Source organism: Hylobates moloch, unplaced genomic scaffold (genome assembly GCF_009828535.3).
Source record: "Hylobates moloch isolate HMO894 unplaced genomic scaffold, HMol_V3 SCAFFOLD_1, whole genome shotgun sequence".
Taxonomy (NCBI): domain Eukaryota; kingdom Metazoa; phylum Chordata; class Mammalia; order Primates; family Hylobatidae; genus Hylobates; species Hylobates moloch.
In genome coordinates, this window is record NW_026652276.1 from 239,282,413 (window position 1) to 239,296,144 (window position 13,732).

The following is a 13,732-nucleotide window of genomic DNA, read 5'->3' on the forward strand; positions in this document are numbered from 1 at the left end:
GGCAGGAGAATGGCGTGAACCCGGGAGGCGGAGCTTGCAGGGAGCAGAGATCGCGCCACTGCACTCCAGCCAGGGCGACAGCGAGACTCCGTCTCAAAAAAAAAAAAAAAAGTGGATCCACTATACGGCTGAGACACATTTTGAACAAGATTATCTAAATGCTGGAGTTTAAATCGAGTCAATGACAACACGACCCCAGTTCCAGGTATGGGGTTTAGTGGACAACCAGCTTGACGGAGTCAGGACCGCGCGGGCATCTGGAAGGAGGAAGCCGGCGTCTCAGCCCCGCAGAAGCCCCGCACCCTGGGCCTCGCGCCGCGTCCGACAGGCAGGGGTGGGGCTAGAGGACCGAGGCCTCCGTCTGCAGGAAGGACTGGGCGCGGGAGCCGCGGTGGGACTGCAGGGCGCCCTCCGAGCCGTTGCGGGAGATGGAGGAGCCGCAGACCCTGTAATCCCGGCTCGTGGACGGGGTCGGGCACCGGCTTCGCCATTTTCGCTTCAGCTCGCACTGCACCTGGGAGGTGAGGGCAGCGGGAACGCCTGTGAGCCCGGCGGGCGTGCGGGGGTCGGCGGGTGCTCTGGGAAGCGCGGCCCGCGAGCCTCCAGCTCTCCCTCCCGCCCGCTCCCGTGTGGAGGGTGGGGCTTCATCTGTGTCCCCATCAGATGGACAGAAACAGAAACGGCCTTGGGGGAAGAGAGGCCGCAGGGAGCGGGAACCGGACGGCCACAGGAGGGCGGGGGACGCGGCCAGACTCTAAGGCTGTGCATGGGTGGTTCGGGGGTCGCCACTGCCACGGCAACCGCAGTCCCACAGTCTGGAAAGATTTTCCTTAGCAGCCGGGGATGTGACGGTGCTGGGCGTCCGTCTCCTTCTCTGTTCCCAGCGGGCCGGGAAATGTTAGCTCTGGGAGGGGGTGCGGATGAGTGAGGGGTGCCCGGGCGGCAGAGGAGGGAGAAGCACAAGTGGCACTATTCGGGCTCAGCTCTGCGGAAGCCGTGCTGGTGAAAGTTGCATGTCAAGCAAAGAAAGCACCAGCGACCGCAGCGTGGGGCCGGAGGGTCAGGGGTCAGGGGATGGGGCCAGGCCGTTGGAGCAGCCCGGAGACTTCATCCCTGGCTGGCGATGAACGCAGGGCAGAGCTCCGCTCCCGGCTTCCTCCCCAGGGACTCACAAAATGCTGTGCATCCCCACCCCAACCCAGGCCCGGCTTCCTGGGACTCACAAGCTATGGTCAGGAGCGAGACGCTGACCATGGGGAAAAACAGATTCTGTCTAGACCCGGCCGGGAGCTTTCCCGAGAGGGCTCCGAGACGGACGGCAGTCGATGCTACTTGGGGTGGACGGAAGGACGGCGGGGTTTGGAAGCCGGGCCCAGAAGAGTGGGTTTGCCTGTGTCGTCGTGGGTTCTCTGATGGGGACACAGAGAACTGTGGGGGCCTGGGCAGTGAGTTGAGCCCATGGAAGACAGGCGTGTGTGGGGGCCATGGCACCAGACTGGGCAGCATTTCAGGAACCAACTGAGTACCTGCGCTTGGTTCCAAGGAGGCCATGAACTTACCTCACTGTTCAGGAAACAGTAGAGGACGGCCACCACCAGGCCCTGCAATGAGAAGAGATGGTCAGGCAGGACCCGCGATTGGGGGAGGGCGGCCGCCTCTGCACACCTACCTGGAACGACCCGAGGCACAGTTCAAACAGTATCTGGTATTTGGAGGAGATGCTGATGGGAAACACGGCAAACACCATGTAGTGGACGCCAAACAGCGGGATGAGCAGGAGCGTGGACTTGGCCAGCCTCCTGCACAGAAGGAGAGGAGCCAGCTCAGCTGCTGGACCCGCGGACCCTCTGCACGCCTGGGTCCTTCTCAGGACAGGGCAGCTGGCTGTGGGAGGGGCTCCACACCCCCTCTCCACTGCTGGAGTCGCCGCCCAACAAGAAAAACCGCTGCTTCTTTCCATTTATGTCTGAGGCCCCTGTGCAGATCCAGCACTCAGGGCCCGGGAACATGCATTCCAGAAGTGTCCGTTTCTCCCAAATTCCCTCACAAGGACACACGCTGTGTCCTGGGGCTCATAGCTGGCAGGAGCAAGATTCCCTGTGAGTGACCCAAAACCTACACGGGCCCCGCCTGGGAGCCCAGCCCATCCTGAGGCAGGCACGGGACAAGAAGTCCGGCCTCCACCATGGCCACGCGCATGTTTAAATGATGAGGCCCCGATCCTGCTCCCAGACCTGCAGCTCGTAACAGCCGGGCTCTGTGGGAGCCAGGCCCCTCAGTCAGCGACAGAGGACCCGCCTAATTCCCTCTATGAACGCATCTGAAGTTTGCTGGAAAAGAGGCCTCTCTGCAGCTGAGCTCCTGGCCCCTGCCCAGGGAGGTTTTGCTACTTCTGTGACTAGAGAGTTACACAGAAAGGACCTCGTGTGGCCTCAAGGGTGTCTCAGCCTTTTCTGTTGTCCTGGAAAGGGAACAGATTTTGTTTCCAAATAAAAGCATCCATCTCCAAGTCCAATTTAACAAACACTCCCAAAGAACCAATGCAAAGGTCAGCATAGAAGCTAAACAAGATTCACAGGAAATCCAAGTTCAACCTGAAGGGCAACCAAGAACGATCTTATTCGGGGGTCTCTGCCATGCAGGCACCACGGGACTCCGCTGAGCAGGGACAAGGTCATGCTGCCATGCAGGGTCTGACGTGGAATCCCATCCCTCATGTGGGCAGGCAGAGACGGATACTCCCTGGATTTAGGCACCACAAGGCAGAATTAGATTCTCTGGTTTACCAGACTGTTTTGCAATACTCTGGTGCCAGGCAGCAAATATCCGGCAAATATAGACTGCATTGATCCTCCTGACCTTAGTGATATTATTACTTCCATCTTACAGATGGGGAAGCTGAGGCATGGAGTGGCAAAGTGACTTCCCTCAGGGCACTGGCCGGCATCTGCACCCAGCTTTGGGGCTCTTGGCCATGCTCCTGTCTAACCACCCCTCCCCAAATCCATCCCCGTTTTCTAAGGTGGGAGAAAAGGGAAATGCAGGCCAGGCACCCTCCTAGGCCGGGCGGCAGGGTTCCTGCCACAGTGCAGCTCTAAGCACAGCCGCCCTTCCACCGCCGGTCACAGCCCGAGGCGCCTTCTGGGCTGGGCCAACCACTTCCACACCAAGTCAGTGTTTAGTTTATACTTGAATTTTGGTTTTTACCTTTTTTTTTTTTTTTTAAATAAATTCTTGATATAAATTTATGGAGACTTTGCATTACTTTATAGATTCCCCAGATCATCATGAATTAGCTGGATGACCAGGGGTGACTGGCTGAACATCGGCCCTGTCTTCATCTACTGAAGGGAGATCACAATGCCATCGTCACGTAATCACGCGGGCGGGAAACGCCGCTTTCTGAATTGTTATTAGGTACAAGGCCTGGTATTAGGGCTGGCAGTAGACCACGGCCATGGACCATGTGGTCTGAGGGGAAGACAGAATTAAATGTAAAATAAAAAATAACGTGTGGCCAAGGAGAAAAAGACAGGCCGTATAACATGCAAGTGGGCGGATGCTTAAACAAGCAAGCTCACTAAAGAGGACTTTCTTCTGGCCTTGAAATAAAAGAAATGCTGCCTGACTTTCACAGTCGCCAAGGCCAGAAGGGCCCCTGCTGAGTCCTCCCAGGTCATCAGGTGCAGAATCACACCCTATCTAGACGGCGGGTGTTTTAAACCACCAAATTTTGGAGTGATTTGTTACTTCGCCTGGGAAATGCTGTCCAGGACCTCTCTGAGCTTTGGGCAGGAGCAGAGCCCTGGGGCCCAGCCTCGAGGCGTGACGGTGGTGGAGGCGGAGTCGCCGCACCTCCAGGGACTTCCTGGCAGCCTGGGGGTTTCCTGTCTCCACAAGGTATCCCCACTGGGGACGGCCAGGCCGGGACACACACTCACTTGTACTGAGACTGGTCGTTGCCGCCGACATCTGGGGATGTTAACTTCTGCAGCAAAATTCGTATAATACTAATGAAAAGGACAAAATTGACCTGCACAAAAGAGATAATAAGTTTGTGAAACAGACACGTGGATCCTAATTTGCCCTGAAGTCCACCTGATTTCGAGCCCCCCTCCACTCCCTCAGTCCCTCCCTCCTTCCCTGGGAACTGGCTTGGGGGGTCCCCATGCCTGAAGAGGTCCTTTTCTGGGAAGGCTGAGTGATGAGTGGAATGGGGTCATTTCTACTTAATAAAGGATGGCAGCTTGTGTCTGCCCAAGTGTGTGACTCCACAGATAATTCACATTTCAACAGGGGCTACTTACAATGATGGAAATTAAAATCGGTATTCGTATGACCCACCAGGGCACACTGTGGTCGTTTGTATCCCAGCAACTGTCAGAGAGAGATGGGAAATCAGGTTACCACCAACCACTTTTGCAAGACAGGTACAGGAGAATGAGCCCCTGCGCCTGCCAGTTGGGCCATCTGTCCCTCCCAACTTGCCCGCTCCCCTCACCGTGGAAGCACAGTTTCTCTGCACTGACAGATCGTAGAAGAATCTGTCCCAGGGAGTGATTGAGTTTTGTTTTATGCTTTCAAAACAATAGTCAGCTTGTGGGGAGGAGGAATGGAGTGTGGCCCCAGAAGCCAGGACAAGGGCAGGAGGGCTGCTGACACCCTCCACTCTGAGCATGAACGCGTGTCAGCCCCATTCAGCCGACATCAGGAGACAAGAAACTTCCTCCTGAAAATTAGCTTCCCCTCACCTCCCGAATGGTTTGCATATGTATGGCAAAGGGTTTAAAATGTCCTTAGAGTGACTCAGGTGGGAGAGCCGCCAGCTCTCCATCTCGTAGCATTTCATTTTGATTTTCAGCGCATGGGGTGTCTCCAGCAGGAAGCTGTGACCCCTGGCTTGTAAAATGCCTCAGTGATTCTCCCCAGGGTCCACACCCTGCGCTGGGAGTCTGCAGCCCTCCCATAAAGCAGAATCTCCATCGCAGGCCTGGGTCTATGCTTTCCCTTGGGGGCCGAGTGCAGGAGCCTTCCGGCTGGTGCAGCCCCTGCTGAGTCCTCCCAGGTCATCAGGTGCAGAATTGACTGTAACTAGACGGTGAGTGTTTTAAACTACCAGATTTTGGAGTGATTTGTTACTTAGTGGATAACTGATGCACACTGAGGCCCTTTAAAAGGCAGGATATTGGTGCTGGAACCATGCGTGCTCGTGTCTGGGCTGTGGTCTCCCTCGGGGTGAGCGCTCAGGGTGAGCACAGTGGAGAAGTGCTCTGGGCCACACGAGCCAAGACCAGTGCTTAGAAAGTGCCGGGGGCCCTGCAGCCACCATCACCTGAACTTCCACTTTGCTCTGGTAAACAATGTGCAGGGCACGTGGTTTTCTTCTGTGGACATCGCTGTGCCCACCGCAGGGGCTGCCCCCGTCTCTATCTGGCTTATCCCAGTCTCAACTATGCTGCAAAACCTGGCTCACTTCCTGTCTCCTGCACGGGGCTTCCTCCAACACTCCAACCTCACAGGATTTCTCCCCATGAATTGCCCAGATGCTTCCTGCGTGGCTGTCGGTTGGCTGCAAACGCTCCCTGTCCTTCCAACCAGGTAACCTTCTGGCTTCCGAAGGACTTCGTGTTGCCAGATGTTGCCGGGCCTGTTTTCGAGGTTGCAGTCTGGGCATGGACTCACCCGGTGTCTTCTAAGTAGAGCCTGGCCGCAGTCCACGCACCGATGCAGACGGTGGGGAGGCCTGCAGAGAGATGCCTGGTTATGCAGGTGGAGCGGAGTGGTGTGCAGGCACACAGGTGGGTGCCTTCACCAGCAAAACCCTCAAGGACACGCTTTCTGATGGGAATATTAAGTGCAATCTCTTGTATAAAGTCTTTGTAAATATTTACAAGTTATGCTCATGCCTTAGTAAGCAGCGAAGACAATTAAACACATGCTTGAGAGCTGAGAATCTGAGACTTGCCATTCCACATGAGAAGTGTTTACTGGAGGCCACGGAGTTGAACGTGCGGAGGAGATGTGTTCACTGATTTTGCGACCACCCGCAAAGCTATCGGCTACGTTTGCCTCATCCTGTCCATGAGGATGTCCTGAACTTGCACCCCTTTCCAACCCTGGGCAAGGCAAGGCTTCCGCTACCTGTGCCTCTCCTCTCTGATCCCCACCCTCAGTGAAAGGTGAAGTGGGCAGAGGCGGGGAGGAGGAAACCGTTTTGTTACTTGTGAACAGCCCAGTTTGAATGGGGGTAAAAGGGGCCAGGAATGGGAGTATTTTAAACTAGGTTCCTGGTTACCAGAAATATTAACGTGTTGTTCGTAGGAGCCTCCAGTCATCCTAGAAGAGCTCTTCACGATATGACCCTGACATGCATTCTACGGGGGTGGCAGAGTGTTTTCTGAGCTGAAAATGTTTGCGTTGTTTGGTCCGATGGGATGGGATGGAGGGTTTGTGGGTGGGAAGGGGCACGCTTACCCCATCCGATCAGGAGGTAGGCCAGGAAGCACCTTCTGGGAGGGAGCATGGCCACCAGGAGGGTGTGGAGGTAGAGCCCCTCCACCAGCAGCCAGAAGAAGTTGGCCATGATGCAGTACTGCAGGAAGACCAGGCTCAGCTTGCAGCCCACCTGGAAACCGCAAACAGAGGAGAGCATGACCTCACCCAGTAACATCAGCTCCCAGCAGGCAGCGCCGCTCCAGGACACAGGGCGCTTGGTATCTGTGCAAGGAAGGAGGTGACACCGGTGCCATTGGGAAGGAAAGTGATTAACACAGGGGCCAGGGTGCTGGCCAGGAATGCCTGCTGATAGCACCGGGCCCTTTGTGTCCGCGGCTCCAGAGGGAGATCACTGCAGAGGCAACTGTGAACAGCCCTCCCTGAGATGAGCTTACTCACTGTTGCAGACCAGGAGCGCACGCACTGCTGGAGGGTCCTAGACAGGCCGCACAGCTCCCTGGCCCTCCCGTTCTCAGCCCCTCCCCTCGGCGTCTCCACTTCCCCTTCTCTGACCTGCTTCACCACAGGAACCCCCGCAGTGGTCCTGCCGGCCAGCGAGGAAGAACCAGAAGAGCCGGCAGGAGCTCATGTGTGGGGCAAGGTGTGGGTGGCAGGGGCCCTGCAGGTGCCCAGGGCTCTGGCCTCTGTCCCTTTGTGTGAACAGAGCACGAGTGCAGGTAGAGGGTGCGGCACCCGCCAGCTGCTCTCACTAACAGCTCAGGTGAGCAGCACCTGGGAAGAGAAAACAGTGGACCCGCACCAGTCCCCAGACTTTTCTTTTAAATTTTTGACAACTACGTAAGTTCCTCAATTGTAAAAAACTGGTTTTAATATTGGGTAACTTAATTAAACATGAGAAAATAAAGGGGAAAACGAGAAATCTAGCAAATAAAATATTTTGAGGAGATTTTAAGAGGATTTTCACTGGGAAAGAATTACATATTATATAAAATAAATCTATTTTAATCTCTCAGACCTTCATCTAACTAAATGTACCAGGCATTTCAGCTTCATGAGCAACCATGAAACTGCTACTTTTAATCACTAAGCTTATATAAAGTGTGCTGAAAAAGAATAGTATTTTCATTTCCATTATTTCTATATTTATGTTCATATATATCTATAGACATATGTAGGTGGATGTACATATGTATGGCAGATATATGTATATCTGATACATAGATCAGATGGATACACCTATACATATTTGTGGGTGGATATACTTATATATATATATATGGGTGGATATATTATATACATATAGCAGATGGCTATCCCTATACATATATATGGGTGAATATACTTTTTTATATATGGGTGGGTATTCTTATATGTATGGGTGGATACACTTATATATGCGTGGATATACTTTCATATGGTGGCCTTTCAGTTTGGCCTCCAGGGTCCTGAGAGCCAGTGAGCCCTGCAGGCTGCCCCGACCTCCCCAGTGCTCTGAGTCTGCCGCCTTCCTCTGCTTCTCCTTTTTCCCAAGCATAGCAGGGTGGGTGCTTTGTTGTCTGAGGCACGGCACAGGTGGGAGTTACCCTTATGGTCCATCTTTGCCACCAGAGCGAGGCGAGCGCCTGCACGCAGATCTCGTGTGTCAACACCTGCTGGATGGACACTGAGATCCCACCGAGTTCTGCCCCTGGCATCAGGACAGAGCCTCTTATGTGGAAAGACACACACGATAACACAGCCATGAGCACAGGAGAGTCACAGTAAGTCAATTTGTGACTTATTGCCACTCATTTGAATAGTAAAGTGAAATAAATCAGGTTTTAAAATCTCCGGGAGGTGGGATTCTGGGAGTTGGTGACCCATCGGGATGCAATGTGCCTTCTTTTGTCTCTCGGTAAAAGACCGCATTTTAAACACAAGGAGTAAATTGCAGATGAACCAAGACACAAATGAACAAACTCAGAATAGAAACCTCTTAACCAAGACGGGAAATCTGAAATGAAAACAAGAAGTGCTAAAAGGATAGACAGCAATTTTGGTTATATAAACTTTAAAAGCTTTTAGATGGCAAAAATACCATAAAAATACAATTGACAAATGATGAATTTGGAAACATATTTACAATAGAAATGACAAATGTTTAATTTTTATGACACCAATATTATAGATGAATGCGGTGTTTTAGAGGGCCGGAACAGCTTGTGGAAAGATGCCAGTTCTCAGCAGGTGCCCTGCCCTGGAGTGTGCATGAGAGCCACAGAGGCAGTGCCAACGGCCACTAGACAGGCAAAACAGTAAAACCAGTCAGGTCTTTGGGCTCTGGTATGATTCTACGTGCAGCTGTCAGCTGTCTCAGCCTTTTGGAAGACGATCTAGCAAAACAGATTTACTACAATTTAAAAATACACATGCAGCCGGGCGCGGTGGCTCACGTCTGTAATCCTAGCACTTTGGGAGGCCAAGGCGGGGAGGATCACTTGAGGTCAGGAGTTCAAGACCAGCCTGGCCAACATAGTGAAACCCCGTCTCTACTAAAGATACAGAAAAAAAAAAAAAAAGAAAAAAACAATTAGCTGGGTGTGGTGGCGCCTGCCTGTGATCCCAGCTACTCAGAAGGCTGAGACATGAGAATCGCCTGAACCTGGGAGGTGGAGGTTGCAGTGAGCCAAGATCCTGCCACTGCACTCCAGCCTGGAAAACAGAGTGAGTCTGTGTCAAAAACAAAACAAATAAAACAAAACAAAAAGTAAAAATATGCATGCCCTTTGCAATGGGCTGGAGGCTTCTTTATGCTGCCAGAATTCATGTGTTGAAGCCCCACCCGTTGTGGGGGGGTGTTAGTGGGTGGGGCCTTGCCACAGGTGTAGAGCCTTACGACGGGATTAGTACGCTGTAAAGGGACCCCAGCAACATCCCTCGCCCCTTCCACCACGTGAGGACACAGAGAAGTCAGACCCAAATCCGGTGGTGCCTCGGTCTCAGGCCTCCAGAACTGAGAAGTAAATGTCTGCGGCAGGAGCACACGTGGATGGAGTGAGGCGAGTTCCACCCGACAGAAATAAGAACCCCAGTCCATAAAGACACATGTCTGGTGATGCCTACAGTGGCAAAAGAAAAAAATAAAGTGCAGAGCAGGCCCCGTACCAGGAGGACGCCATGCCACAGAGGGGCCGTGTGCCGCCTGAAAGCAGGCGCCGACCTGGTGGGGCCCTGGGACATCCTGCTGAAGGAGCAAAGAGGACGCAGAAAGAGCGTGCTGAAGATGATTCTATTTTCTTCTTAAACGGTAACAAAAACATCTCTGCATTTTTTCCCACGTGCCCATTCACCAAACAAACACACTGAGGAAGGGAGGTCTGGGGGATGACAAGGCCTCTACTGACTTCATTTTCTACCGTGTGACCTTCCAACCTCATTACACAGGCTCCAGACACCGCAGGAGGGGCCCAGCGGGCCACAGGGGGTCCTCCAGGGCCAGCTGCCACCCACAGGGTTGATGTGAGGACCCCCGGCCAGGAGACCCACCAAGGCCCGGTGCCCAGTCAGCGGCTGGTCCCTCTTCAGCCCCGTGGCCTTGTCGGGGAGCCTGTGTGTGAGCGTGTGAGTACGTGCACGCGTGCACGTGAGGCAGGCAGCACTCAGCTTAGTAAGCCTGGGGGTGTGCTTCGGGGAGTCCCACAGACCCCACAGGGAACCTGCTGTGGCCGACGGTGAGAATAAAGGGCAGGTTTGCTCCACGTCGCGGGACAGCCGAGGGCCCCAGAGGAAACTGTGTCTCTGTCTGGGCCGCGTGGAAGGACCTAGAAGAGAGCTGTTCATGTTCCTGGCTGATCCTAATGTCGTGAGAAAAAGACCCTGCACCTATTTTTGGGGGGCTGCCCCAGGTAATCTGCTTGGGAGAATAATCTTGGTTTGGTGAAGTCAGCTGGGAACAAAAAATATACAAAAAAATAAAACTGGAAGGAAAGATATTTTTCCTGTTCCTTATACTGAGGTCTGACTATTTCTGGCTGACTTGTTTCTTCAAAGCCTGAGCGTTCTTTAGAGGACAGCGAGAGGGAAGACCCAGCTTGGCTCCTCTCTGGCCTCAGGCATCTCCCCTCCCTCCTGTCCTCTGTCCCCTCCCTCCTCCATCTGTCACATGCTTTTCCCTTTGCCTCTGCTTTCCCGTTGCTGGTACTAGAGTCACGGGGCATCTGGCACAAGGGGCAAAGCCAACTCCCTCTGTCCTCACAGAGCTCGACTTGGGGAACAGGCTCCGTGCTGCTGGGCGTCGTGGGGCCCCACATGTACCTGGGCTTTGGATCCTGAGACTCCGGGTCAGTTGCTGGGTTCCCCTCAGCCCAGTTTCCTTGTCTGTGAAATGGGGCAACTGCTCTTTTAGAGGCGAATGAGTGTTCACCCACAGTGTCCACAGAAAGAGCCCGGCATTTAGAGGATGCTCTGTGCGGTGTGTGGGAGGCCAGGCCCTCCTAGTGGGGCAGCCACGCTGGCTCAGATCCATTCTGCCTCAGAGGTTCTGGGCACTCCTCTCAGGTTGAAGCAATAGGGGAGAGTAGAGAGCTGCTGCTCCAGGCCAGCACCCAGTCCCGAGGGCCACCACTTTCTATGTCACAGGTCCTCCAGGGTCCACTGAGGGTCTGTCGTGGGTCCTGAGGGTCTGTCGAGGGTCCTCACAGTCTGTTGAGGGTCTGTTGCAGGTCACTGCTTTCTATGTCACAGGTCCCGAGGGTCTGTCATGGGTCCTGAGGGTCTGTCACGGGTCATTGCTTTCGATGTCATGGGTCCATTGAGGGTCCGTCAGGGTCCTGAGGGTCCGTCAGGGTCCTGAGGGTCCGTCATAGGTCCTGAGGGTCTGTCATGGGTCCTGAGGGTCTGTCACGGGTCATTGCTTTCGATGTCATGGGTCCATTGAGGGTCTGTCATGGGCCCGAGTGGTCCTCTAAGTGTCTGTCAAGTGTCTGTCGAGGGTGACTGCTTTCTTCATGAAGAGCTAAGGGCAGGGGGATCTGCAGAGTGAAGCCTGAAACCATCTCAGTGAGAGAGAATCTGACACCATCCTCACATTTCTTATGGGCGTTGACCACTGTTACACATGTGGGGAGACCCTATTCCCAGGACAGGAACTCCAGGGGCCCAACTCCACCCGGGACAGGGGCTTGCCAGGTGAAGAATCTTGTTTTTAATTTTGTTATCACAGCAAATCTGATTCACAGGCATCACGTGCCAGCTTATCCCCAGAGGCACATTTCCTGCATGAAGACGACGATGGGCTATGAAAAAGCTGACGTCTGTGTGGTTATAAACGGCTTTACTATCTTAAAACTAAGTTAATTCGAATCTGTTTAGACTGAGCAACTGTGCCAGCAGATGGACCTATCTGCGTGGAATACAGGAGGAGAGTCTGGAGCTCCTGGCTCCTTCAGAAGAACCTTGGTAGTGAGGGTCTCGGGTCGAGAGTGAGGTACCAGGGGCATGAATCCTTCACAAAGATGCCGAGCATGTGGAGTGCTCTGGGCCAGCAGGGATGTGCTTGGTAGAACGGCCTGCATGTAGGAGGTGCTCAGCAGCACTTGCTATGTTAAACTGACTTGATTGGGTGCTATATAACCACCAATAACTACCACAAATACAGCTGAGGGAGAAGGGTGTGGGTGGAGTGAAACACCCTGTACTGCATTTGTAGGAACTAATAATTAAGATTATCCTCAAATCAAAGAGTTGGACGCAAGATATTCACAGACATGCAACTGGTTTCACAATCAGGCTTTGCATGGAATTTACCCATGGCACAGATCAAGTTCTTCCAGCAATCTGGAAGGAAGCCTTTACTGCTCAGAATCTAGGAGATTCAGATAGAAAGCAACAGAGTTGTGTGTGTTCACCTGTGCCACGATTTCTCAACCCAGATGTGTGTGAGGAAGGGTGTGCCTTTCCTCAGTCTAGCTCCATGGGGGTCAGGGCTCAGGCCCCTTTCACGTCGCAGCCCTGATGGTGCCTGGGGCACCCACCCTCCCTGCCTCAGTACCACCCCCACGTCTCAGCTGCCAACTGGGCCTACTCTGGCCCCAGCCACTCTGCCAGGCTCTCTGTTTCTCGGCCGTGACCCTGTGCCCTGACAGGGACCCTGCACCAGCACAGAGATGTCCTCATCGTGAGAAGGGACAAGACAAAGGGACAAGACAGTGGGACCCTGTGGTGGGGACAGACTTACCCAGGAGGACGGCTGGTCGGGGCAGTGCAACGTGCCCGAGCTGGAGTAGAGAACGTCGTCCTTGACCAGCACTGAGATGGCTCTCAGGATGAAGGACAGGAACAGGTTCAGGTGGATGTAATTCCTGGTGCAGTGCAGCTTCCTGAGGTGGGGGAGTGGGAGAGAGAGGAATTGGAGGGGGAAGGGGAGGGAGGGAGAGAGAACCAGATAGAGATGAGAAACTCATACTATGATCAGAGAAGCACAGAAAAATAAAAGAGTTGAGGGCATGAAGCAGATTTCACCATGAATGGCAACTGCAATTTGCTGTGGCAGAGAAAAAGGAAAAAGCTCTGTTAAGAATTTTTTTGAGATAATAAAGTGGATGAGATGAAGAAATGTTTTTAGCAAATACATATTAAATTTGATAAGAAGTTTCCTATCAACAATTAAAAAACTGTTAAAATCCCAACGAAGGAGGTCAGTGAAAATGGTGGTGTAGGGACCATTCAAGAAACAACAAAAATGCCGGGCACGGTGGCTCACGCTTGTAATCCCAGCACTTTGGGAGGCCGAGGCGGGTGGATCACGAGGTCAAGAGATCGAGACCATGGTGAAACCCCGTCTCTACTAAAAATACAAAAAATTAGCCGGGCGTGGTGGCGGGCGCCTGTAGTCCCAGCTACTCGGAGAGGCTGAGGCAGGAGAATGGCGTGAACCCGGAAGGTGGAGCTTGCAGTGAGCGGAGATTGCGCCACTGCACTCCAGCCTGGGTGACAGAGCGAGACTCTGTCTCAAAAAAAAAAAAAAAAAAAAAAAAAAAAAAAAGAAACAACAACAACAGCAACAACAACAACAACAACAACAACAACGATATTCAAAGGCTTATGGCAACCAAGTGAACCCTTAGCCAGGGGAAAGGCCCTGAACAGGCACAGAACATGCTGTATTTAGCTCACCTTTTGTCCACCCCACCCCAACATGGTGGTTATTTTGAAGACAGAAGCCCATGTTCCTATTGTGGGTACTTGGTCCTGGAGGAATTTCATAAACCCAAGGAATTGTGTTTTTTTTGACCTTTCT

General features: G+C 53.1%; 1 protein-coding gene across 2 annotated transcripts in view; it reads right to left on the minus strand.

Annotated features, from left to right (window-relative positions):
* Positions 1–338: 338 nt before the first annotated feature.
* The window catches only part of VIPR2 (vasoactive intestinal peptide receptor 2), a 111,408-nt gene continuing 98,014 nt past the window's right edge, over positions 339–13,732 (minus strand). For both annotated transcript variants that reach the window (XM_032753600.2, XM_058436179.1), the window contains 8 exons: positions 12,671–12,812; positions 6,475–6,625; positions 5,683–5,743; positions 4,308–4,377; positions 3,942–4,033; positions 1,670–1,799; positions 1,560–1,601; positions 339–514 (listed from right to left, as the gene is read on the minus strand). In XM_032753600.2, the coding sequence (XP_032609491.1) occupies positions 341–514; positions 1,560–1,601; positions 1,670–1,799; positions 3,942–4,033; positions 4,308–4,377; positions 5,683–5,743; positions 6,475–6,625; positions 12,671–12,812 (862 nt within the window). In that variant the 3' untranslated portion in view covers positions 339–340. The remainder of the gene's footprint in view (positions 515–1,559; positions 1,602–1,669; positions 1,800–3,941; positions 4,034–4,307; positions 4,378–5,682; positions 5,744–6,474; positions 6,626–12,670; positions 12,813–13,732) is intronic.